At 41.9% G+C, this 24,344-nt stretch overlaps 2 protein-coding genes across 5 annotated transcripts in view; one reads left to right on the top strand and one right to left on the bottom strand.

Annotated features, from left to right (window-relative positions):
• LOC117245900 (uncharacterized) overlaps nucleotides 1-19,458 on the bottom strand; it is a 24,659-nt gene extending 5,201 nt beyond the window's left edge. The window contains exons 1-9 of one of the 4 annotated variants that reach the window (XM_078163931.1): nucleotides 19,319-19,458; nucleotides 18,273-18,334; nucleotides 3,920-3,999; nucleotides 3,738-3,838; nucleotides 3,500-3,622; nucleotides 3,209-3,320; nucleotides 2,844-2,907; nucleotides 1,739-1,779; nucleotides 761-945 (exon numbers count right to left, since the gene is read on the bottom strand). In XM_078163931.1, the coding sequence (XP_078020057.1) occupies nucleotides 761-945; nucleotides 1,739-1,779; nucleotides 2,844-2,907; nucleotides 3,209-3,320; nucleotides 3,500-3,622; nucleotides 3,738-3,838; nucleotides 3,920-3,995 (702 nt within the window). In that variant the 5' untranslated portion in view covers nucleotides 3,996-3,999; nucleotides 18,273-18,334; nucleotides 19,319-19,458. Of the gene's footprint in view, nucleotides 1-760; nucleotides 946-1,738; nucleotides 1,780-2,843; nucleotides 2,908-3,208; nucleotides 3,321-3,499; nucleotides 3,623-3,737; nucleotides 3,839-3,919; nucleotides 4,000-6,766; nucleotides 7,185-18,272 lie in introns of those variants that run through there. The other 3 variants (XM_078163930.1, XM_033609505.2, XM_078163932.1) reach the window with 3 other exon arrangements.
• reeld1 (reeler domain containing 1) lies at nucleotides 19,298-24,344 on the top strand. Its single transcript, XM_033609609.2, has 4 exons — nucleotides 19,298-19,515; nucleotides 20,188-20,476; nucleotides 21,174-21,328; nucleotides 21,528-24,344. The coding sequence occupies exons 1-4, from the start codon at nucleotides 19,308-19,310 to the stop codon at nucleotides 24,212-24,214; spliced, it is 3,339 nt and encodes a 1,112-aa protein (XP_033465500.2). The 5' UTR covers nucleotides 19,298-19,307; the 3' UTR covers nucleotides 24,215-24,344.

Here is a 24,344-nt window from a genome sequence, read left to right as displayed (position 1 = left end):
TGACTGAGTATACTTTGTTATAATTTCAAGTAAGCCTGTCATTATACTAACTTATATTATCTATTTTTTTTTATCACATTGGCGCGAATGGGCCTCCATAGCAACGATAGAGGGATCAGGTGAGAAATCAGTCAGGTTTTTTGACACAGTAAGAGAAAAGAAAATGTAAAAGAAAGCACTGCAAAGGTCAAGATCCATTAATTTGTATATGAAAAATGTGTAAAATATATTGCCGTTTAAATTAAAAAGAGACGTACAGTGTTTGATAAAAAGCACATTTAGAAATTTCAAAGCTGCACTTAGTCACTGTGAAAATTCTTTGTATTCAGGAAGCTGAAAGTCGCTTGAAAAGTCTGAGAGGCTGAGAGAGACAAAAGTGTCTGAAAGATGAACTGTAGGAAGAGGAGGACGTGTTACAAGTCCTCTGACACAAAGTAAAAGAAGGTACGATGCAAGAAGTGTTGAGTGCAGAGTAGAGTTGTTGCACAACAATGTTGGAATCAGGAGATGGAACTAGCAGAAGATGAAGCAGAGGAGGCAGGGTTCAGTGGTAAAGTGAACGCCATTAGCACAGTAATAATTGGTGCAGAGAGCAGCAGACCTCAGACTGATGAGACAGAAGGTAACAGCGCACTTTGGTTAAGAAAAGGCATAAAGAGCTGCAAACAGATGAACAGGTAGAAATACAAACAGAAACACAGACAGAAAGTCGGAATAAAAGAGGCAGAAACACAGAAAGACAAAAGTGTTGACCTCTGACCTCCAGGGTGCTGCTGACTCGATGCAGATAGAGCGCCTCCTGCTGGGTGAAGCTGGTGTAGCAGCGCTGTGACAGTTGGCCGGACCGGAGCTCAATGATGAAGGAGGACGAGCGGAGAATCTCCTCTGCCAACACGTCGCTGTAACTCCACAAAACGTCAAACAGACTCACACCGGGGACGATGCCTGAGAGAGACAGAGAGGAAACAGAGAGGAAACAGACACGACTGTTATGTGCCCAACACTGTATTCAGATCCTTCACTGAAGGAAAAGTACTAATGCCACACTGTAGTCTTTATCTGGACACATTTTCCCCACAAATACAACATGCTAATGTTTTTAGCACAAGCCTATGGCATTTTACATTGTATAAATTAGCCTAGCAGCTAGCAGACTTTTCCTCTTCTCATATGAAGCCAGGGACAACAGCAACATTTAACAAAGGTAACGTTACAAAATTCGACTCCATTACAACTCACAGGGTTCACTGACTAAACAACTGTCTTATACTATACACGTTTTCCAAACAAATATAACATGCTAATGTTATTAGCACAAGCCTATGGTATTTTACATTGTATAAATTAGCCTTGTCATGAGTAGAGATTTGAAGCCAGGATAAATCACACACAAGACTTAAAATGCTATTTTTGTGGAGGCTTTATTGTCTTCACAGTTTATTGTTTCGTATCTGTGAAATTAAAATAAAAAAAACTTTTACTGTCTTCACTTAAGACTTAAACTTAAAGTTGTCAACGGCACAAATAAGGAAATCTGCATCCCTCTCCCTCAAAATGGCCGACCTAAACTGACTGATGAGTGCAAACCCATTGCAAACATGAACTCCATAAACAGCTCCATGTATTAATATTAGGTGCAAATTTTCCAAGGTCAAGAATGAACTGGTCTTCGGGCCCCAGCTGCATTGTTTTAAACTGGGTGCCATAGATACTGTTAGAGCATCAGGTAAACTCTCACCTGGCCCAACCGGTTTGCTGTTGCTGGAGGAGACAGTGGAGCTGGAGATCAACAGAAGAGATGTTTGGGTTAATAATAAAGAGCAATGTTACTCAGGGATACATTAAGAACTGTAAATAGTCTGTTTAATAAATTACTTTTAGTTTAGCTTTTGGATCTTGAACTCTTGCCTCATGAGCCAGGTCGTGACACGATCTAAAGGTTCTGACTCGTGGATGATCATCACAAATCAGGACTTTCTGCCTTTATTTTCATACATTTTGATTTTAAGTGTTCACTAGAAGCTTAGCTAACATGAGCTCACTATGGCGCTTCTTTTTATTTTTTTACACTCTGTTCTTGGAAGGGCTGCCGAAACTTCAAGTGACTGACATACACTGTCTTTTGGAAGCGAGCAGTAAAGATCTGTAGAGCTGACCCCCCTCACTAACTTGATGGCTTCTTTATTCTAGTAGCTAGCTAGGCTTGCTGACGGGCTATTAAATGATCACAAACACAATTAATGATACAATTAACGATATGTACAAAACTAACTGTGAGAAGTGCAGTAACTGACATAAGGATTAAAAAGCACTTACATCACTTAGGTTGGAGGTCAAGGTAACGTCACTTTAGAGTTGACAGGAAGTAAACTAAGATGAAATTCGTAAAAAGGATACACTACATTATGCAAACAGAGTGTACCGTGTGAATCTGGAGTTGCGTGATGTTACCTCACCAACGTTGTCAGCGTGGTAATGCCTTGTCAACGAAAGGAACCCAGCTGTCAATCAAAGCGACTGCGCCCTTAATTACGAATAACTTTTAAGCCTTAATAAAATGTAAATCGATGAGTTTGTATAAATTCACCTCCTGAACATCTGTCATTAACTGGTAAATTATCTTTAGAGACCAAAATAATTTTTTGTACCAGGCTGTAAACATGTGTATTCCTGCTCTGAAGTCTATGGGGACTGACTCACTTGTGGAGCCAGCCTCAAGTGGCCATTAGAGGAACTGCAGCTTCTGCGTTTGCTTCATTTTTCAGCCCATGAGGTTGCCGCTTGGATCAAATGTGACATATTACATTTAAAGCTGCCATAACACAGCATTGTTTTCAGCTTACCCGGGTCTGGTGGAACAGATGTAGAACCTGAGCTCTCCACAGGGGGCGCTGTGCAGCTCTCCACCTAAACACAATATACACACATTACGGTTTGTTTACACCAAATATTATATTTCTTCTTTATTCTTTTCTGTTTTTAAATTTCATTTTTGTATTTCTTAAAGAACAATAATTATTTTGTAATGCAAGCAATACATTTAGTTCAACTTAATTCAAATTCTGCCTCCAGAACTGTTTGTCATTTCATTTTATTTTAGCTATATTTTATACAGAGCTTTGGTCTCATAATCCAGCTATTAACTACAATACTGCACTTATTCAATGTTAAAAATCTTTTTTAAATGTATGTGTTTATTTTTGTTTACCCTTTGGTGTCATTGCTAGGCAAGCCCCGCCCTCACTGGTCTTCCCCTGCCTCTGATTGGTCCAGCTGTTGATCCTGAACGGGGAGTCGTCACTCCAAAACCAAGAGCCATTCTTGAGCAGACAGAGAGAGGTTATTCTTTTGTATTCATGACACTTTATACTTCTACTTAACTACATCCTGAGGGGAAATAATGTACTTCTTATTTAACTACTTATTTTAAACAAGTTTATAAATCAAGATTTTTGCACACAAGTACTGTATATTATTTATTTATTTAATCTTATCATACCTGTTGTACCTGGTATCCACCCAGCCACACAGGAGTGTGTGTGCTTGCTAGCTGAAGGACAAACTGCCTTTCCTCTGGTGTGTGAAGAGACACCAGGTCACTTCCTGTCTGAGAGCAGAGAGACTAACACACACACACACACACACACACAAACACACACACACACACACACATAAACTCTTTTAGAAGCCATTTAAAATTTGAATCAAAATTAAAATGTGTTTTATGTTCAGTTTACATTAGCAGTGCTCCAGGAGCTCCATACAGGGTAGAAACTGAAGCATCTCTGCCCAAACAGGAGCCATGGAGGTGGGCATGGAGAGGCCTGCTCCGTCCCTTCTGATAAATGATTCAGGTATACGTATTAAAGTACATAAATTTAGCATGTTGGAGAAGTTTCCATCTGATTGTTTTTCTCACCTGAAGATGACAGTGAGGCAGACAGCCCAATCAGGCGGACAGCCAGAAGGAGACAAACCAACACGCACGCCATCATCCACCTGTAACACACACACAAACAACACTGCAAAGTTAAAGTATTAAATAATTACATATCGCCCACTGCAGAGGAGCCACCTTTTAGTTCTACTTGCAGTGTTGATGGGATAATTTAAGCCCCTTTTACACTGACAGATATTCCGCGAATGTTGGGCCGTTTTGCCGGCAAGCTGCGAGCGTTTAGACACACAGTGGCGGATTGGCGAGTCGATCTGAGGTGCCCAATTTTTCACCTCGTAGGGTAGACATATTGGTGGACCCTCTTTGGTTTAAACAGACCGAGGCAGCCTTCCACAACGGGAGGGGCTGTTGATGACTTGTGGGAGGAGCTGTTGATGACGCCGCACGTGCGAGCCACTGGCGGTGGATAAACAGGAAACAGCTGATAGCAGGAATTAGCAAGCAGCTAGTAGCAAGAGGGAAACACAAACCTGACAGACACTGCAAAGATGAGCAACTGGGGAGACAAGGAATTGCGCGCCCTCCTTGTCCTCGCAAACGAAGAGGCCATTAACCGTCAGATGACGGGGACGGTGAAGGACGGGCTGACTTACGAAAGAATCACTGAAGGACTGACCAGCTGCAGCTTCCCTCCCACGTCACTGTTTACGTCACACGCTGAGCTACACGTTTTGTTACTTGCTCACGCCCCCCATTGCCCCGAAAAAGGTGCGTTCTGTATAAACAAAAATAGGTAGGCAGCATTTTGCTGCACTCCCCGATTTTGTTTTTATACTGCCAATGCTGAAAGAAGACTGATTGGGCTTTCCTGCAAATTTGCACAATTCCTGTTTAAAAAGGGCTAAAGATTTAACAGGCTGCTAGCTTTATTCAAATATGTTTTGCTGCTCCAGACGGCTCTCAACCGTGCCACCACCACGTAATTTAACACATTACCTGCCATTACCATGTGACGTAATGAGGTGTTCTAAAATTCGTATCTCAGCTCTTGAGATAGTTTGCTAGCTTTATGATTTAAACCAATTTATCTCAGACCAAATATATTTTTGTGCCCATATTCAATATGACCAGATCATGATTTTCACATCCAATTCCAACTGTTATTAATTAGCCTCCAGTAGCAATGGCTAAAAAGCCTGTTGAAGCATGTTTGACTGAGCTAGTTAGCTAGCTAACTTTATGACATTATGACTGTACGAGTAAACAAATACATCTCAGACAAAAAATATTTTTGCATTTTAGCATTCAATCATGTGACAATGACGATCACTTTTAAGTCAGTGCTGATTATTAATTCGTCTCCCATAGCAACGGCTATAAAGCGTATTTAGCCATGTTAGCGAAGCCAGTTAGCTACTTAGCCAACTTCAAAACATGACTGTACAAATAAAGAAATGAATCTTAAAACAAAAATATTTTTGTCCCCATATTAAAAAGTACCACCGCATATTGTTTTACCTTGCACGCCAACTTTTTAAGCTTTCAAGCTTTCTATGAAATGTACGTGACAACTATGGTGTGTTATGGTTTGAAAAATATTGTATTTGTGCTTTGTAAAAAGAGGAACTTTTACGTATCACTGCAGTCATTGGAGGCCCCGATCACACAGAAAGCGCTTTGCAGGTTGCAAAACGCGAGGCGCACCACACTGCCTTTTTCTATTTTTCTTTAATTGTATGCCACTGGTAAAAAAACAGAAAACAAAAAAACAAAACACTTCCTGCACTTTTTCATTGTTGCCAGGCAACCACGCACTAATCAGTATTTAGTTCCTGACATGTTGAGGCAGAGGCTACTGTCTGTAGCTCTGGTTGAGGATGAGGGGCTGTCAGCAGATAAACAGAGATCTGTGTGGGTACATGAGACCCTAAAAAGAGGCTGGATCATGGGGAGTAGCACCAGTTGGTCCAGGAGCTTCTCCTCCATCATGGACGTTTACAGGCAGATTTTAGGATGACTCAGGGGCAGTTTGACAACCTGCTGTCTATTGTTGGGCCGTATAGCTCTGGGTATCCAGCAACTGCTACCACCAGTTTCTCCTCCATTGTTTACCAACTGTAAGATAAGATAAGATAAACTTTATTGATCCCACATTGGGGAAATTCACATATGAAAAACTTGACCTCCACAGAAGGCCCGCAGATCATCTGGTTAGACAATGGGAAAAAAGATGACGATAAAGAGATGAAGTGGATCACTTTTCCGCAATGAGTTGAAGTTTTTACTCGAGGAGTTCAGAGCGCTCCGGCAAAAACGCCAGGCACCTAGAGCGCAGAAATGTAAGGCGCAAAAACTGTGAGCAAAAAAAACCTCATTCCCATAAAAAAAACAATAACAAAAAGCCGCCTCCAGCTGCTGAAACACTTTGTGTGATCAGAGCCAAAGTCAGTGACTCATCCAGCACATCACCTTCACACCTTTATTTACCGTCTCGCTACACAAAAAGCTGAACTATTGAACTGTATTTTTTTCCTCCTTCACATGAAATTAAGTATTAAGATAAGAGTAGGAACTACTGCGCATCACTTTATCCTCTTTTTTAACATGTCTTAAAAATTTCCTCCCGTCACAACTTTTTGACAAAACTTAATTTAATTTCTAAGATTCAATCTTTGCCTGAATATAATCTGGATTTTACAAATGAAACGTGCCATGCATGAAACAGAGTGACAAACGTCAAAACTGTGCCGCATCTATAAAACAATATAATTTGGTTCGTTTTTAAAAACATAATTGACTCTATACACAGTTCACGTCCCAAAACATAAACTAAAGTTGATCCAAAGAAAACGTAAAGGAAAACCCTACCTGTTGCTCTGTTTGCACTGATGACCAGCCTGAACCTTGTACCTCTGAAGTACCCACCATACCACAGTATTCTCATAAAAAAAGTCTATAAAAATGTTCTTGCCGTCAGTGCAGAGGGAAAATGAGGAAGCAGTTACTGCTCGATCATAAATACAAACGATTCACCTCCACCAGGTGTGTCATGTGATCAGACAGGTGACAGTGTCACATCACATCTGTTGTCTTCATCTGTGCAAATATTTCATTAAGCTCGGCTGACGTTGTCATATTTGGATTGGTGAGGTCCGACTTTGTTCATCAGCTTTGCTCTGTTGTTCCTGAAAGCCAGAGAGATGAACTTCTTCACTCATTTAGTCAAAGTCCTGTGTCCAAGGTCCAAAATGAAACACTGACCCTCAGCATGGGTTTACAAACAGTTTTAAACCTGCTCGTAACTGATTTGTACATGTTTATAACACACTGAAAGGATTTGTTCATGTGTAGTATGTGGAGGAAAATCAGATCCTTCACTTCAGTGAAAGTACCAACACATTTATGTAAAAACACTCTTAAAAGCTTTAATTACAAGATAATTATATGTTTTTTACTTAAACATGTTAATTAGCAAAATAACCATTAACATAGGAGAGTGAAAAGTAGAGTGTGTCTGTCTGAAATTTAGTGAAATAGAAGTTTAAGTCGCTGGAAACGGCAAGTAAAACGTAACTAAATGCATGTACTTAAGTGCAGTTTTTGAGGTAGTTGTACTTTTACTCAATAATTCCATTTTATGCGACTTTACACATATGGATTATTGAACAGGACTCCCTGGAACAAGCTCAGGGGCCCCACAGAAAGACACAAAAGGTGACAAAGAGACAAAAAAAGTCAACAAAGACACACAAAACAACTACAATAAGACATGAAAGACCACAGAGACCCAAAAGGACTACCAAGATATACAAACGACTACAAAGACAAGAAAGGGTCCCAAAATGACATCAAAAAGACACATAAAGACCACAAAGAGACACAAAACAACTACAAAAAGACACAAAATGAAGACAGAGAGACACTAAATGACTACAGAGACACAAAGAGACATAAAACAAATACACAGACACATAAAGACCACAAAGAGACACAAAACAACAACAAAAACACACACAATGACTGCAAAGAGACAAAAAAAAACTACATAGAGACACAAAAAGACCAAGAGAGACAACACAGAGGCCCATAATGATAACAGAGAGACACAAAACAATAACAGAGAAAAGGGTAACCACTACAAAGTCTGTGTGTCTTGTTCCTATGTGGTGGTGGGGCCCTCTGCATGTCTGTGCCCAGGGGCCGATTGTCTCTGCCCACGCAACTTTACACTTCCACCTATTCTTTTTAGAGATAAATAGTGTTTTTACTGCACTGCATTTCTTACGGCTTAAGTTCCTTCTCAAATTAGGATTTTACATAAAACAACATATGACGAGCTTATATCAGGTACCTGACCTTTTTAGCCCTGCGCACTCCCTCTGCACTTCAGTTTGAGGTCCTGAAAGCTCAAAGCTCAGAGGAGGGGCACGTTCGAGCGACACCTCGGGACATCCCTGACAATGTCCTCTCCATGACGGTGTGATTCAAGTTTGACTACATTCTTGCTGTGGGCGTCAATTGTATATGACAAGGTTTGGCAGCTGCTGTACCTCCTTGGAATCACAAACCCTGACCCAACAATACAAATAAGCGACTAACTTTAGTTGTCTTGTCTTTAGACAGGGCCCAGTGGGGATTCATCTATTGTAGGTGGTTGTTGCCACCTACAATGTGTGCATGAGATAAAGATTTAACCAGAGGTTCTCAATCTGCAGTTCCACAAAAAGAGACACTTCCCTTCTAAACTTCTCGCATGGTTTCATTTAAATAGCTGTTCAAGGTCAAATTACCAAAGAGGGAGAAAGACAGAGAGGAGAAATAAGAATTAAAGATATGATCCTCCCTCTGATTTATCTGGTGACCCTTTGGGAAGGCCCCACCCCTCAGGTTGGGAACCACTGGACTGAATAGTTCAAACTGGCTCCACCTGGAGCAGCTACAACAGTAACATGCTGCTCTAACACTGATGCATCAGGATTAACAAGGTAATACAGAATGACCAATCAGTCACAAAGAGCACACAAAAAGACAAAAAAAGACCACAAAGAGACACAACATCACTACAAAACCACAACAAAGACCACAAAGAGACACAAAATGACCACAAAGAAAAAAAAGACGACAAAGAGACAAAAAAGACCACAAAGAGACACGTGACTACAAAGAGACAAAAAAGACCACAAAGAGACACGTGACTACAAAGAGACAAAAAAGACCACAAAGATTCATATATATTTAGCACAGCGCTCTGAGAACGCAGGGTTACTCGTGGTCCCTAAAGTCTCCAAAAGTAGATCAGGAGCCAGAGCCTTCAGCTATCAGGCTCCTCTCCTGTGGAATCATCTTCCTGTTACGGTCCGGGAGGCAGACACCGTCTCCACATTTATGACTAGACTTAAGACTTTCCTCTTTGATAAAGCTTATAGTTAGGGCTGGCTCAGGCTTGCCCTGTACCAGCCCCTAGTTAGGCTGACTTAGGCCTAGTCTGCCGGAGGACCCCCCTATAATACACCAGGCACCTTCTCTCCTTCTCTCTCTCTCTCTCTCTCTCTCTCTCTCTCTCTCTCCTTCTCTCTCTCTCTCTCGTATTCTATTACTGCATCTTGCTAACTCGGCCATTCTGGATGTCACTAACTCGGCTTCTTCTCCGGAGCCTTTGTGCTCCACTGTCTCTCAGATTAACTCATATCACAGCGGTGCCTGGACAGCGTGACGTGTGTGGTTGTGCTGCTGCCGTGGTCCTGCCAGATGCCTCCTGCTGCTGCTGTCATCATTAGTCATTAGTCATACTTCTACTGTTATTATACACATATGATTATTGTGTATAATAACATTTTTTTTCCCCGTTAAAGGGTTTTTTGGGGAGTTTTTCCTTATCCACTGTGAGGGTCATAAGGACAGAGGGATGTCGTATGCTGTAAAGCCCTGTGAGGCAAACTGTGATTTGTGATATTGGGCTTTATAAATACAATTGATTGACTGAAAGAGACAAAAAGACCACAAAGAGACACAACATGACCACAAAAAGACCAAACAAGACCACAAAGAGAAAGAAACAAAAAAAGACCACAAAGAGATACAACACGACCACAAAAAAGACCACAGAAAGACAAAAAAGACCACAAAGAGATAAAAAAAGACCACAAAGAGACACAAAACAAGTACAAAAAGACCACAAAAAGACAAAAAAGACCACAGAAAGACAAAAAAGACCACAAAGAGACAAAAAAAGACCACAGAAAGACAAAAAAGACCACAAAAAGACAAAAAAGACCACAAAGAGACAAAAAAAGACCACAGAAAGACAAAAAGACCACAGAAAGACAAAAAAAGACCACAGAAAGACAAAAAGACCACAAAGAGACACAAAACAAGTACAAAAAGACACAAAAAAGATCACAAAGAGACACAACATGACTATAATAAGACTAAAAAAAAGACTTAGGGAGACTCAAAAACGTCACACCCCAGCTCCTCTGATAAGTAGTGAACAGCCCCTCACTGGTTGTCCTCAGACATCATTAACAATGATTTACAGCTGCTGTGCTGTACATAGGCTGACCAAACGTCCTCTTTTACCCGGACATGTCCACTTTTCACGTCCCGTCCAGGGCGTCCAGGGGTTTTTTATAAACTGATGATAATGTCCAGTTTTCCGTGTGTTTGTGTGCGTGTGTGTGTGTGTGTGTGTGTGTGTGTGTGTGTTAGAATGTGGCACGGGCAGCATATTTCTGTCCGAACCCGAACCGAGCCCGACATCATTTAATGACCAAAGCACTGAGTTTGTGTCACACAGTGGTTACAGGCTATTTAACAGGACGGACGTGCGCCGTGGGTGCTCAGCTGCGGAGAGGGAGACCTCCGTGTTTGAGACGGGAGCGGGAGGCGGGAGGTCCGACGCTTCTAGCGAGAGGAGAGGGAGACATAAAACAAAATAAGATAAAATAGGAAAAACCTGTCTCCCTCTTTTATTTTATTTTCAGCGTTTAATCAAGGCGGAGGCGGGCGGCTGGAGGTCCGAGACTTCCAGTGAGGGGAGTGGTAGAAACAAACAGCCAGTGTGTCTGTGTGTGTTATGTTCAGGTGTTGTCACGTAAATAACAGTGCCCAAGCAATAAACAGGACAGACAATAGGATTTTATTTGTTTTTACACTACATTTTCACTGAAAGCTGACCGAATCCGACCTGAGCCCAAATACAATTTATAGCTACATTTCTGACCAAACCCGGCCCGACCCGTCGGGTACCGTCGGGCTCGGATCGTCACACTCTAGTGTGTGTATGTGTCCCCTATTGGGGCCTATCTGAATTTCTGTCTTTGAGAGATATTATTTTGTGATATAACTGAATTTTCTATCCATACATATAAATTTGAAATATATTAAAATCATAAGGCATCTTTGAGTAAACTGCGAGTATCATTTAAGTAGGCTATGTCGTGGCCGGCCGAGTGTCCTCTTTTTTGGAAATCAAAATATGGTGACCCTAGCTGTACATCCTTCATCACCTCCCAGCAGAAGTTACATTTTTGACACATATATAAACATATGTCCTTATACCTTCTTCTTAGTACATTATAATGTGTTAAAACAATTTTAAATGTTAATATTCTGCTCATAAAAGTTAAGTGTACGCTGTCTCTGCTCACCCACCTAAGGTCAGTTTGATGTCTTTCAGTACGACAGACGTGTTTCTGTGGGTGGGAGCAGCTTTGAATGCCCCTTTTTTTACACAGTCTGATAAACTGCTCCCTGAGTTCATAAAAACACAACTGTAATGACAGAAAACAAGGTGTTTGTTTTACAGAGACAGGGGAGAGGTGTCATCCCTCCTTTTGAAACAAGTTTGACAACATTCTGGCTCTCACAGAGACGCAGCAGACGTCCCTGCAGCTCTGCTTAACAAAGATGGAGAGACAAAGGAGTGAGGTGGGTCGAGATGTTTGGGACATCCTGGAGGGAGGTGGCTACAGCTGGTGTGCATCCTGGTAGTGTGTGTGTGTGTGTGTGTGTGTGTGTGTGTGTGTGTGTGTGTGGCGGAGTCCTAATCTCACAGAAATACCCCCACTAGAAAAGAGTGTCTCTCCCTCGACAGCGTGACACACAAAACTGGCATCATGTTGCAGGAGGCAGGTGTAGAACATTTATGAACTCTGTCACTGAGTATTACAAACACCCCGAGGGCTGAAATCCCACCTGCACTACAGTCTCCGGGCCGGACTGTACTTTCTCAAGATAGAAATACACATACTTTATGCATAATAGATTAAAGGACTGGTCAATGAATCAATAAGTTAGTTATTAATAAAATTAATCTTCAGCTCTTTTGATCAGTTGTTTCAAAGCGTGCCTCCGTGGTGAACGAAGAATCCAAAAACGGAAATATTCTTGATGAATCAAAGTCAAAAACGTCCTCGTGTTTACAAGGTTTAGTTCCGATGTATCAACATCATACAATAAGACAAACGCACAAACTAACCCAACAGGGCCTCACTCTGAAGTCATCATAAACCGGCGCTTGGTCACCGAGTTCCAGTGTCAGAAACCAACGCAAAAAGCCGTCTTTTGTATCAACATGATAGCCGTTGGGTTGCCGGTATTGTTTGCCAAAATTCAGCGTCCGTCAAGACCACTTCTAAGGCCATCGCCGATTTAACGTAGAATACTGACAACAGATACAGATTAGGTTGTTTTTTTAAAATGTTGGGCTTAAGTTAACGTCTTCTGAATGTCTCATACCAATGTCATCTGGAAATAGTATAACAACATTTATTCGTAAGGTATGGACAGCAAACCCCAACATCTACAAACGACCATAAAGTTAACGTGAAATTCAAACATTGTTAGACATTTAGAATACGGTCAACCAGACCAAAATTTCACATCTGTCGTAATGTAGGAGGTCAACATCTTTCTGACGTCATGTTGATGGTTATCGAGGCAGCAGCTCCCGTGATCAGCAAGGTAAAATTATTGTTTTTGTCGTTGGAGTCTGGCTTTGTCGAAAGCAGAAGTTTTAAATATTGCAGCTTTCGCAAAAATACACGTGTTTGTAAAGTTATGAACGTGTGACTGGATAAATGAGACGTGGATAATGCGCATGAGCTGTGTGAGAGTTTGTAAACAGATGTTTTGATGTAGTTTTACTGTGGTTAATCGTGGACCCCACCGACTTCAATTCATCCAAAATGTTATCAGTTTTTTTGGATTCTTTGTTCACCATGAAGGTATGCGAGAAAAACAAGGTTTGTTCACGAATTAATTGTAGCACAGGCTGAGTAACTGATAAACAAAAGATCATTTAGGGGTTGAAGTTTTCCTTTAATTATAATTCAAACAAAAATGTCTAACATCCACCGTCTCAGCTGCACCAATGCGCCACTTTTCTTTGTTTTCTGTGATTGTATTTCTAATATGTTGGTTTTTTTGGACATTTTTATATTTAGATATTTATATTATCTATATTTTTTTATACCTTTTATATTTCATGACTTTGTCTAACAATTTGTGGTGAACATAGTTACATGCTAAATTATTGGGACAAAATAAATAAATAAATAAATATTTTGGCCTCCTTACTCACACACAAACATGTACTACTTTACATTTCCTTTTTCGATATTAAAAGATTAAAAGATTTGTTTCTACAGTTGCATGTAATGTGTTTTGGTACCCGACCTGCAGCTCTATGTGCTCTGGTTCTACGTCTCCCTCCTCCCTCCACATCCTGGACCCCAAAAAAATCCCCCCAAACTTCACAGGCTTCAAACAAACTTTAAACTCACACAGGATCTTCTCCAGCCGCAGTAACACAACAACTAAACTGGAAACTCTGGAGGACGTGATTCTTTTCTGCGCATCCTGAAGGGTAAGGATGCTCACTCTGACTCTCCCTGATGCAACATTCATTCATGCATTCATTATTTAGAGGGTAATATTTGCTTGATGTGACATGTTGTTGGTAAGAATGCAAAAAAGACTCCTCTGCTACACACCTGTTTGGAAATAGATGCGCCCAGTATTGCTTTGTTTTGAGTTAATAGGAATTTGGAGAGTTTAGGAAACAGAACAAGTCAAAAAGGAATGAAAATTAAAAGCTGAGGTAGGATTTAAGGGTTTATGAAGACATAAATGTCTATCTTACTAACTGTTTATTAAGTCTGGAGTCTGGCTAACATTTACCAATATCATACTGGTTTTATCTTCATTGTTTATTAAATGTAGAAAAAAAACAATGTACAATTTCGTCATTTTAGGGGCAAGGCCACTCAGCCTTTTGTGTTGTCAGTTTTTTGAGGGCACAAAGGCCATACAATAAAACAATGATTTTAAGTCCACATCCATAATGAATTTAATTTAAGGACTAAGGATGTATAACTATCTGTGAAATGAATAAATAAAACAAGCTCAAGTAATAATAATGAGTATAATAAGTAATAATGTGATTTATTTAGTAGCACTAATAAACCCAATGTGTTTTAAATATAGAACAACCAGGTTCATGTATTTATAAGCAAACAATCTTAAATATTTTTGAGTGTACATGATAAACTGATTCACTGAACAAGACTGGCTTACAATTATTTCTGTTGTGTTGTTAGATAGCTAACAAACAAACACACTACAGCAGGGCTTTTTGGGCCGCTTTTCAAAACCAGATCATGTCGATGGGCCACATTGTTAGCAGCGAGCATACATGTATTTATATATACAGTCAGGTCCATAATTATTTGGACAATGATACAGTTGTCATCATTTTGGCTCTGTACACCACCACAATGGGTTTTAAATGAAACAATGAATACCTGCTTAAAGTGCAGACTCTCAGCTTTCATTTAAGGCTTTTATTCAAAAATGTAGTATGAACCGTGTAGGAATTACAACCATTTCTTCACACAGTCCCCCGACTTTAAGGGCTCATAAGTATTTGGACAAACTAACATAATCATCAATTAAACAGTCAGTTTTAATACTTGGTTGCAAATCCTTTACAGTCAATGACTGCCTGAAGTGTTGGACACATAGGCATCATCAGATGCTGGGTTTCTTCCCTGGTGATGCTCTGCCAGCCCTTTACTGCAGCCGTCTGCACTTCCTGCTTGTGTTTTGGGTGTTTTGCCCTCAGTTTTGGCTTCAGCAAGAGAAACGCATGCTCAGTCGGATTCAGGTCAGATGATATGACTTGGCCATTGCAGAACATTCCACTTCTTTGCCTTAAAAATGCTTCAGGTCAATGTCCATCTGCACTGTGAAGCATCGTCCAATGAGTTTTGAAGCATTTGGTTGAATCTGAGCAGATAATGGTGCCCCAAACACTTCAGCTTTCATCCTGCTGCTCTTGTCAGCAGTCACATCATCAATAAATACAAGAGAACCAGTTCCACTGGCAGCCATACATGGCCATGACATAACAGTACCTCCACCATGCTTCACTGATGAGGTGGTGTGCTTTGGATCATGAGCAGTTCCTTCCCTTCTTCCTTCTCTTGTCTTCCCATCATTCTGGTAGTTGATCTTTGTTTTATCTGTCCACAGTATGCTGTTCCACAACTGTACAGGCTTTTTAGATGGTTTTTGACAAACTCTAATCTGGCCTTCCATTTTTAAGGCTAACCAGTGGTTTGCATCTTGTGATAAACCCTCTGTATTTATTCTAGTGAAGTCTTGTCTTGCTTACAAGAGCAGCAGGATGAATTCTGAAGTGTTTGGGGCTACATTATCTGCTCAGATTCATCTAAATGCTTCAAAACTCATTGGACGATGCTTCACAGTGCAGTTGGACATTGACCTGAAGCATATTGCAAAAGCAACCAAAGACATTTTTAAGGCAAAGAAGTGGAATGTTCTGCAATGGCCAAGTCATATTATCTGACCTGAATCCAACTGAGCATGCGTTTCTCTTGCTGAAGCCAAAACTGAGGGCAAAACACCCAAAACACAAGCAGGAAGTGCAGACGGCTGCAGTAAAGGGCTGGCAGAGCATCACCAGGGAAGAAACCCAGCATCTGATGATGCCTATGTGTCCAACACTTCAGGCAGTCATTGACTGTAAAGGATTTGCAACCAAGTATTAAAACTGACTGTTTAATTGATTATTATGTTAGTTTGTCCAAATACTTATGAGCCCTTAAAGTCGGGGGACTGTGTGAAGAAATGGTTGTAATTCCTACACGGTTCATACTACATTTTTGAAAAAAGCCTTAAATGAAAGCTGAGAGTCTGCACTTTAAGCAGGTATTCATTGTTTCATTTAAAACCCATTGTGGTGGTGTACAGAGCCAAAATGATGACAACTGTATCATTGTCCAAATAATTATGGACCTGACTGTATACACAGGCATGGCCCTCCTCAACATGATGCAGCAACAGACTAAAAAAGAGCTACAAATGCACAGAAGCATAATAAGTCATGTTTAGAACAACAGAGTCACTATTTAAAACCCAATAATATCTCACTAGAATATAAATATTCCTCCTGACATCACAATACTGAGTGAAGAAAGTCACGTTATCTCAGGCCCTCGCAGCCCTCGTGAAATTCCTGCCCTGCTGTCACGAGTAAGTGATGTTGTTAATATTATGATTGTTATTTGAATATTGTCAAGATGCTTTTTCACTGTGAGAGCTTGAATGTGTAAAGGACAAAGTTCATAAACACGCAATGGCATAAGGGAGTAACGACGAGCCCGAGTGTCCACGCTAGTTACGATTTAAGTGCCTAATCTCATCGCCTTGTCACATGATCAAATGGAGACTCAGAAGAAACGGAGTGTTATATTTCTACATGAATTAACAAACGGTCAAGTTAATCACACATTCACTCCACAGACAGAGTGTCCAGAGTGCGCTCTGCCACTCTGAGAGTGCACTGCTCTGGACAACGGTACATTCAGACAGCGCCCCCAATTTATGAACGCTCCAGTTTGTGGGATGAATAACGTTATGTGTATTAAGAGTTATCATGTCCACCTCATCAGAAACTGGTGAGGGATTAAGAGGAATATTGGGTTTCTCTGGAATGCTAACTTTTGTAGCATGTTAGCTAATGTTAGCTTGGATAGCAAGACAAACTGGAGGAAAGCCTTCAATTGTGGTCCTCCTTTGTAAGATTGGCTTCCTGTGACATCATCCATCCACTGAGTGAGAGCATACGGGTCGGCCAGTCTGGACCTGTTGGTCAGTGTTTACTTATTCCAGTAACACTGGCGGTCCCGGAGAGTGAGTGACCTGACATGGTGCGTTGGTAAATTCAGTCTGACGCTCTACACTAAAATGAGAGCCCTGTTGGTGGAAGAAACGGAGCGTTATATTTCTACATGAATGAACCAACGGTTAAGTTAATTAAGTTAATCTGTCTCCACAGACAGAGTGTCCAGAGTGCGCTGCTCTGGACAACCCAACGCTACATTCAGACAGCACTTCCAATTTATGAACTTTCTAGTTTGTGTCAGAGTGCGCTTCGACACTGAACGCACCACTCACATCATCTTCCTCCATTGTCTAAAACAAGACAACAGAACTTGCTAGCTAATGCTAGCTAATGTCTGTGGAGAATTGTTTTTTCCTCCAGCTAAGCCCCGCCCACCAAAACAACATCATACTGTTTACTAACAGTACAAGTGTCTATCAAATTTTATCTAATTATTTGGCTTTTTTTCATTTTTTTCAGAAATCAAAATGTGTATTGGTGATTCAGTTTTTAAAGATTTATGAATTGGCTTCGGGCTGAGAGCAACAGATGCAAAGTCCAAAAGAGACAGACTCACATACTGTTAGTTTTGGTGTTTAAATAAAAATATAAATACTGCCAGCCGCATTCTTCAAATACTTGAGTCCTCGCTCAGGATAAACGCAGCGCAGTTTTCTCAGAGTGAGAAAATAAATAATAGGATATGGAAATGTAGGTGTAATTTTGTTGGCATGGGTCACAGAGCTTCGCACCAGTAACCTCCTTGAAATACAAATATCAATTTGCAACCAGCCCAGAATGTCCTCAACCTTTTGTAAAGAGCTCTTTAATTAAAGTCCAGCTGCATTTTTCGTCTGCTGCAGCATTAATCACTTGTCCTGCGCTATCCTTTCAGAAACCAAAAGGAAAAAAAGAATATCTGTTATATATTTGTGCCCTGTTTTTGCATTAATTTGTATTCCTCTCTGTACAGATGAAGACCTTATTTGTATACTTTCAAATCTTGCTTGCCACATCCTTATCATCAGAAATGATCACGGGCAGAGCGGACAGCAGCTTCACAACAGTTTCCTTCTTATTAAACTCCTGAACATGAACACACCTGACAAACATTAGAGGACTTTAGTTTGTACGCTAGTTAGCTGCTTATCTGCAGCACATTTAACAGCATGTGTGTAAACGTACCTGGAGGTCCGGTTAGACGCTGCTGTCGTCCTTCACTCTTCAGTTTAACTGAGCCACAATTTCTGCTGGTGACATGTAGGCCACAGAACAAGTCTGTCAACTTTGTCTCTTCCTCCCTGCAGGCGTAATACTATGACTCCGCCTGTCTGCCAGCTGCCGACAGTTAGAACTGACATTTACAGGTTCTGTATACGACATGCACAACATTAATGCAGCAGGAAACCACTGTTAAGTGAAGATATAGTGAAATACTGGCTTCCTGTTCTGTGCAGTAATCCGAGCTCCTCTGTTCTTTGTTGTGGTAGCTGATCACTTGCGCTCTGCGCTGTGTTTACACAGCCATTGCAGGCCATTGAGCGTAAGGTCAGTAATACATTTTCTCATCGCTCTAGGTGAGGTAGGGTACACAATACTTCCTGTGGACAAATTTACACTCGAAAGAGGCCCTGCTGATTGTCATTCAGACCAGATGCTCGTAATACAAAATATAACCCCCGTCACTGTGTCTGCCTGGCATAGCTAACAGAAATGAACAGCTGAGCTATTGTTAGCATTAGCTTTAGCTAAGTTTGTAAGCTATATGCCACTTCACACACACAGTAGCCCCATCTGGCTGATTTTACTGACATGATTATGGTATGTTTCTGATGTTGTGTTGTAGAGTTCAGGGCTTCAGGATGACTTTTGCTTCCATCACTCTTCACCTTCCCTGTTTGCGTTTCTTCAACACATTCTCACTCCGACCTCGTCACATACTGACGTTTGGTCGTGGACTTTCCACGTCCACATATGACGTGCAAGGTACCCTGGGTGTGTTGGTTGTTGATGCTCTGGGACACCGTGTCAAGTTCTGCCTGTTACATGCACTGTCTTCTTTCAAAATACACTTCTGTTTTCACAGGAAATTTCACGTTTACATACAGTCTCTTTCAAAATAAAAGCATACGTCATGCCAAAAACAGGTTTTCTAGCTTGCAAAAGAAAAGTCCAGTGAATCATCTCCACCGTCTGTCTTTGCAGTGACTGTGTGTAGACATGCAGCCTACCCTCCAATGTTTCGGGGTGGGTGTGGTCTTGTTATCTTTGGCTCCGCCCACCATGTCATTCTCCCGCGGTGCGAGCCACGTCTCTTGTCGGGAAATGATTCCCGGCCACATCAGCGCCCAACCCCAGGACCCACAGCGCAGCCATGTCACCCTGCACACATCTGCCTCTTCTTACCTGCCGGGACAGTTAGTAACAGGTGAGTATAATTTAACTCACTAATTAATCCTCTAACCAATTAACAACAAAGATAGCTGCTGTTAGTCATTCACAGATTTTAGTTAACTGTTGATTAATTGTTAAAAGAAGTAGGGACCAACTTACTTCTGATTGTCAGCACAGTTATTTACAGGCACTTATTAACTGTTAATTAACGACTAACAGCTAGCTCACTTTTACCTGCTGGGACAATTAATCACATCTGAGACCCTGTGTCCTCATATAGGACATTACATTTTGGGTTTGCTGCACTTTAGATGTCATTCTGCTTAACTAAGGCCTGTTGTCCTCGTTTGTAGACACTTTATTGTGCCATCTTGTAGTAGCAGTACTTGTTTGAGGACATTGGGACTTTATTATTGGCTTGTTTGAGGACATTATTTTATACCTGTTGGCAGAGAAATGACAGGAATTGAAAGGAAAGAGAGATCAGGAACAACATATACCAAAGATTCCTGGCCCAATACAAATCAGGGATGCTGGGGCTCATGGTCGGCACTTTAGAACACTAGACCACCAGGGTACCCCACTACTGTTCTAACTACTAATGATAAAAAACTGACGGAAAACATACACCTTTTTAGTGAAGTAGAGGCTTATATGCAAACATCAAAATATCAGTCAATCAATCAATCCATACCTGTGTCCTCAGTAACCGTCCGAAGCTCTCGGGACTTCATGGGTTTCCTGCTCCAGGCTCGCAGTGTGGAGGGTGCCGGGGTCAAGGCTAGAACTGGCGTTGGAGTTGGAGCTGGGCTCAGATCTACGAGAGTGGGCCCAGTGCTGCTGGGCGGCTCCTGGACGCTCACTCCCCCTGGAACTCACACCCTGCGCTGCCTCTCGGAGGGTGACACCCTGACACACTCTGACAAACAGCTGAAGAGAAATCTGTCATTTGTGTGGAAGGCTCCTGATGCACCCATGGGAGACATCAAGTTCTAGTAAGTGTACGCCTACCATTTGTACAAATGACCATAATCATAACTAGCATGCAAAGACTGGTAAATACACATGTAGCCAAACATCATCGGTAATCCTCATCTGATGTGAATATTCAGCCCGGTCTCATAGAAATGCATGATATGGACACAAGTTCTTCACAACGCATTACGTGGTGGTGGGCACAAAATGTGTTTAAATCACATGCTGTCAACACGAAAAGAATGTCGATGCAAAGTAAACGAGGATCTTTTGTCGTGGTGGACACACGAATTGAGTATAGAGAGCAAGAAAGTTCATGTAAAAATAGTGGGAGGGGTGGTGGTGGTGGATGGATCAAACAAACATGGACTTTCAATCAGGACACCGCGGTTCATGTCCTATGTGAATCAAAAGTCAACCTAGTTACATGACTTAACATAGTCATCAAACTATGTAACTATGCAAAGTACTTAACATAACTATGCTGAATACGTATGTTAACCAAAACCACGATAATTTCCTAAACCTAACTTTTTTTTTCTCTAAACCCAACAAAACTGCAAAAGTTCATTGTAGACTTTGCATTTGCATTGTTTTCATATTACCATGACGTAATGCGTCATTGAGAGGTTGTGTCCATTTCATGTTTTCCTGTAAGACTGTGCCAGAATATTTGGTTATTGTTTACTATTCAGTGATGCCTCTTTGTCATTCCAGCATCACGGTGGTGCAGTCTTATTTTGTGTACTGGGCAGGTATTGACTCTGCCGTGGTGCATGATGGGAGTCGTAGTCCTTGGAGTGGGAGTAACATCACAAAGGTGGATGAAGAGAATTCAGATTTTGTGCTACAGCAAGATGAAGCTCTGCCAGGTATGCAATTTGTTAAATTATGAATACAGAATATCTGATGGACAGCTTTGTACCCCTCTGTTTACCTGTAGTTCTACATTCAGTTAGTTACAAGTGGTAACTCCAGGCCAAGGCAAAACACCAACCAATCTTTCTGTCTCTCAGTCTGTATCTCACCATACCTTAAACCTTGCCGTTCTTTGACCTTGCTGCCTGACAGCTCTCGGATCCCTTAGAGCATCAATCAAAAAAACAATTCAGAAGGCAAGCCCTCCGACCACCCTAGGACCCCCTACGCCAACAAGCAGTGGAACCCAAGACTACAAATACCAGGAAAAACTAACAGAAGTCACTCGTTCCATCTTGGAGATGAACACCTCTGGGACTTTTGCATCAGATCAGGAGGCCAATGAATGGAACAGCCCTGTGACTTTAGGGTCTCTTCAAAATGCTACCAAAGTCAGTGAGACTGACCCATATGCAACTTCAGGATCCCCCTCAGGTGTGACTGAAGAGGCAGGCGCTGACACAGGAAACCCTTTTACTCATACAATAGCAGAGGCTACAGATATGGAAGCTGTTACCAATCTTTTGCCCAACATCACAGTCCAAAACTCAACCAGTCCTCTCTCCCTGCTGCAGACCCTTGCCTCCCTTCTCCCTCTTAAAGATGGCAAGATGCAAAGAAAAGAGGCAAAGAAAAACTTCCAGGATCCAAAACTGCCAACCATTCCTGGAACAAAAGACACAACATTAAATCCTGAAACCACCACCAAAGCTATACCATCACCCACTCATGGCTTCCAAAACCAAAATACACTCAAACCCACATCTCAACACCCAAGAAAGCTAATTCAGGACCAAACTAGTTCAGTTAAGTCTGTTACTCAGAGTAGCTCACCACAGCCCTGGAGGACTGCCCTGACTGGGTCCCACTTGAGTCTAATCAAGGATGAAATGGGTAGCCAGTATCTGCCTCAGAATCTTCACCTCAAACTTTTGCTCCACTACCAAATGTCTTCAACCAACCCTTTTCACCAGGCAACCTCTCCATCCAAACCTCCTCTCCAGTCCCAATCTAGTACAAGTCAGACCTCTCCCCTCTACCAGTCATTTGCAGCTAAGCTCTTTTCCAAGATCCAAACCTCTTCACCAAACCTCATTCAGCCATCCGAAGCTCCTAGCCATCAGTCCTTTCCCAACAAACCTGTGAGCAGTTTATCCAAACCTGAGTCTGAAAACAGTCAATTTGGGCAAAAAACTAGACCAGGGCAAACCAGTCCACCTCCCTATCAGCTTCATACAACTGCACCTCTGAGCAGCCCTCCTCATCCTAAACCTTTGAGCAGTTATCCCCAAGCCCTGCTTCAAACTATCCCAACTCAACCTCAGGAGCAAGCTAGCTTTCTCCAAATGGACCAGTCCCAAACATGGTCCAAGCCCCATTCCCAAACTGTTGCACCACAGGCGCAGAGCTCTGGGTGGAAGCAAATGCAATCTTCAGCAACTCCTGGATCAATCAACCCTCTGCCCTTCACATCAAGGGTTGACCTAACCTTAATACCAGGTGACAGTGCAGAGGTCAAAGATTTTCAGTCTCAGGCAAAGATTGAAACAATGAGCCCAATCTTTGCGTCCATTCCCTCAACAACTCCTTCTCCTTCTTTTGCAGTGTCTGACGGCCTGTCTAGATTTAATTCTTTACTCCATACTTTTCCTGCCTCTTCCTTTGTTCACTCTACCACTCCTCTTTATTCCTCTGGAGGTTCAACCCTGGTATCGATACAAACTTCTGTCACCCATGCTCCTTTCTCACCTTCCTTCTTTTCATCCTCCATGAAGAACCAAGCCAAAACAGCTCCAGCCCTTTCTGCTCTACCTTCTCCCACCCCAATCTCCATTCCTCCTCATTTGCCCTCTATCCAACCTTCCTCAACTTCCCCTAGGCCATCCTCCTTCAACTCTTCTACCAAATTCTCCTCAAACTCCAACTCCAACTATCCATCGCCAGCTTCCTTCTTTTCCTTAGTCTCTTTATCTACTTCTTCCTCTACTCTCATGGCCTCCTCCCAGTCTATCACAAGTTCAACCTATTTGTCGCCATCTTCTTCCACCATCTCTCCAGCACTCTCCTCTTCCTCATCGGTGTCTTCCATTTCTTCTCCTTCTATTCCCCCTTCACCTCCTCCTTCTTCCTCATACACCTCTACCTCTACCTCAACATCTTCATCACTGGATTTCACAAACCCGTCTGCCACCTCTTCTTCTATGGTGTCTTCGCAGTCTACTTCCCCTCTCCCAGGACCCTCTCCAGTTCCCCGTCGCTCTCTCTACAACCCCCTGACATCAACCTCCTCCCCTGTGCCTTTCCAACAACTCACCCCTGGTCAGAGGTTGCCCGTCCAGAACCACATCACATCATCTGATCCTGGGCCTAGCCTCAACCTACCAACATCAAGAACTGTGGTTCACCCAAACCCTGAACCCCATCCAAACCTTGACCCAAACTTCAAACTAAATCGTGGCCACGAGTTAAAACCAAACCTTCCCAACACTGACACTAATCCCAAACTCAAACGCCCCTCAAATCCCCCTGCAACTCCAGATAAGGAGGGGAAGTATCCAGACATTATCCCCAGACACAGTGCGTGGGAGCTGGGCATGCTGCTGGGCTGCTCAGCTGGCTTGGGCATGGTGCTGGTGGTGGGGGTAAGGTACATGTACCGCCAGGCCTGTGGCAAACGGACAGAGGTGACGCTGAATGACAGGGAGAGAGAATATGGGAGAGGAGAGAGAGGTCTGATCCATGTTCAGGAGTGTGGAGATTTGGTCCGAGTCCGGAGAATCAGAGAGAACAGTTTTGTGCTGCTGGCAGAGTACGATATACTGGCATCACCTGGAGACTAAAGACTGCTAATATAGATAGCTTTAGATATCAAAATATATCCTGAAATCAGAGCTGCTGGGAGGGAAGAAATATTCACAACAGGTAAAGTTCCCTTTGTAATATTACAGTCAACTAAATTAGCATAGAACT

Source organism: Epinephelus lanceolatus, chromosome 22 (genome assembly GCF_041903045.1).
Source record: "Epinephelus lanceolatus isolate andai-2023 chromosome 22, ASM4190304v1, whole genome shotgun sequence".
NCBI classification, from domain to species: Eukaryota; Metazoa; Chordata; class Actinopteri; order Perciformes; family Serranidae; genus Epinephelus; species Epinephelus lanceolatus.
This window is presented reverse-complemented; position numbering and strand designations above follow the sequence as displayed.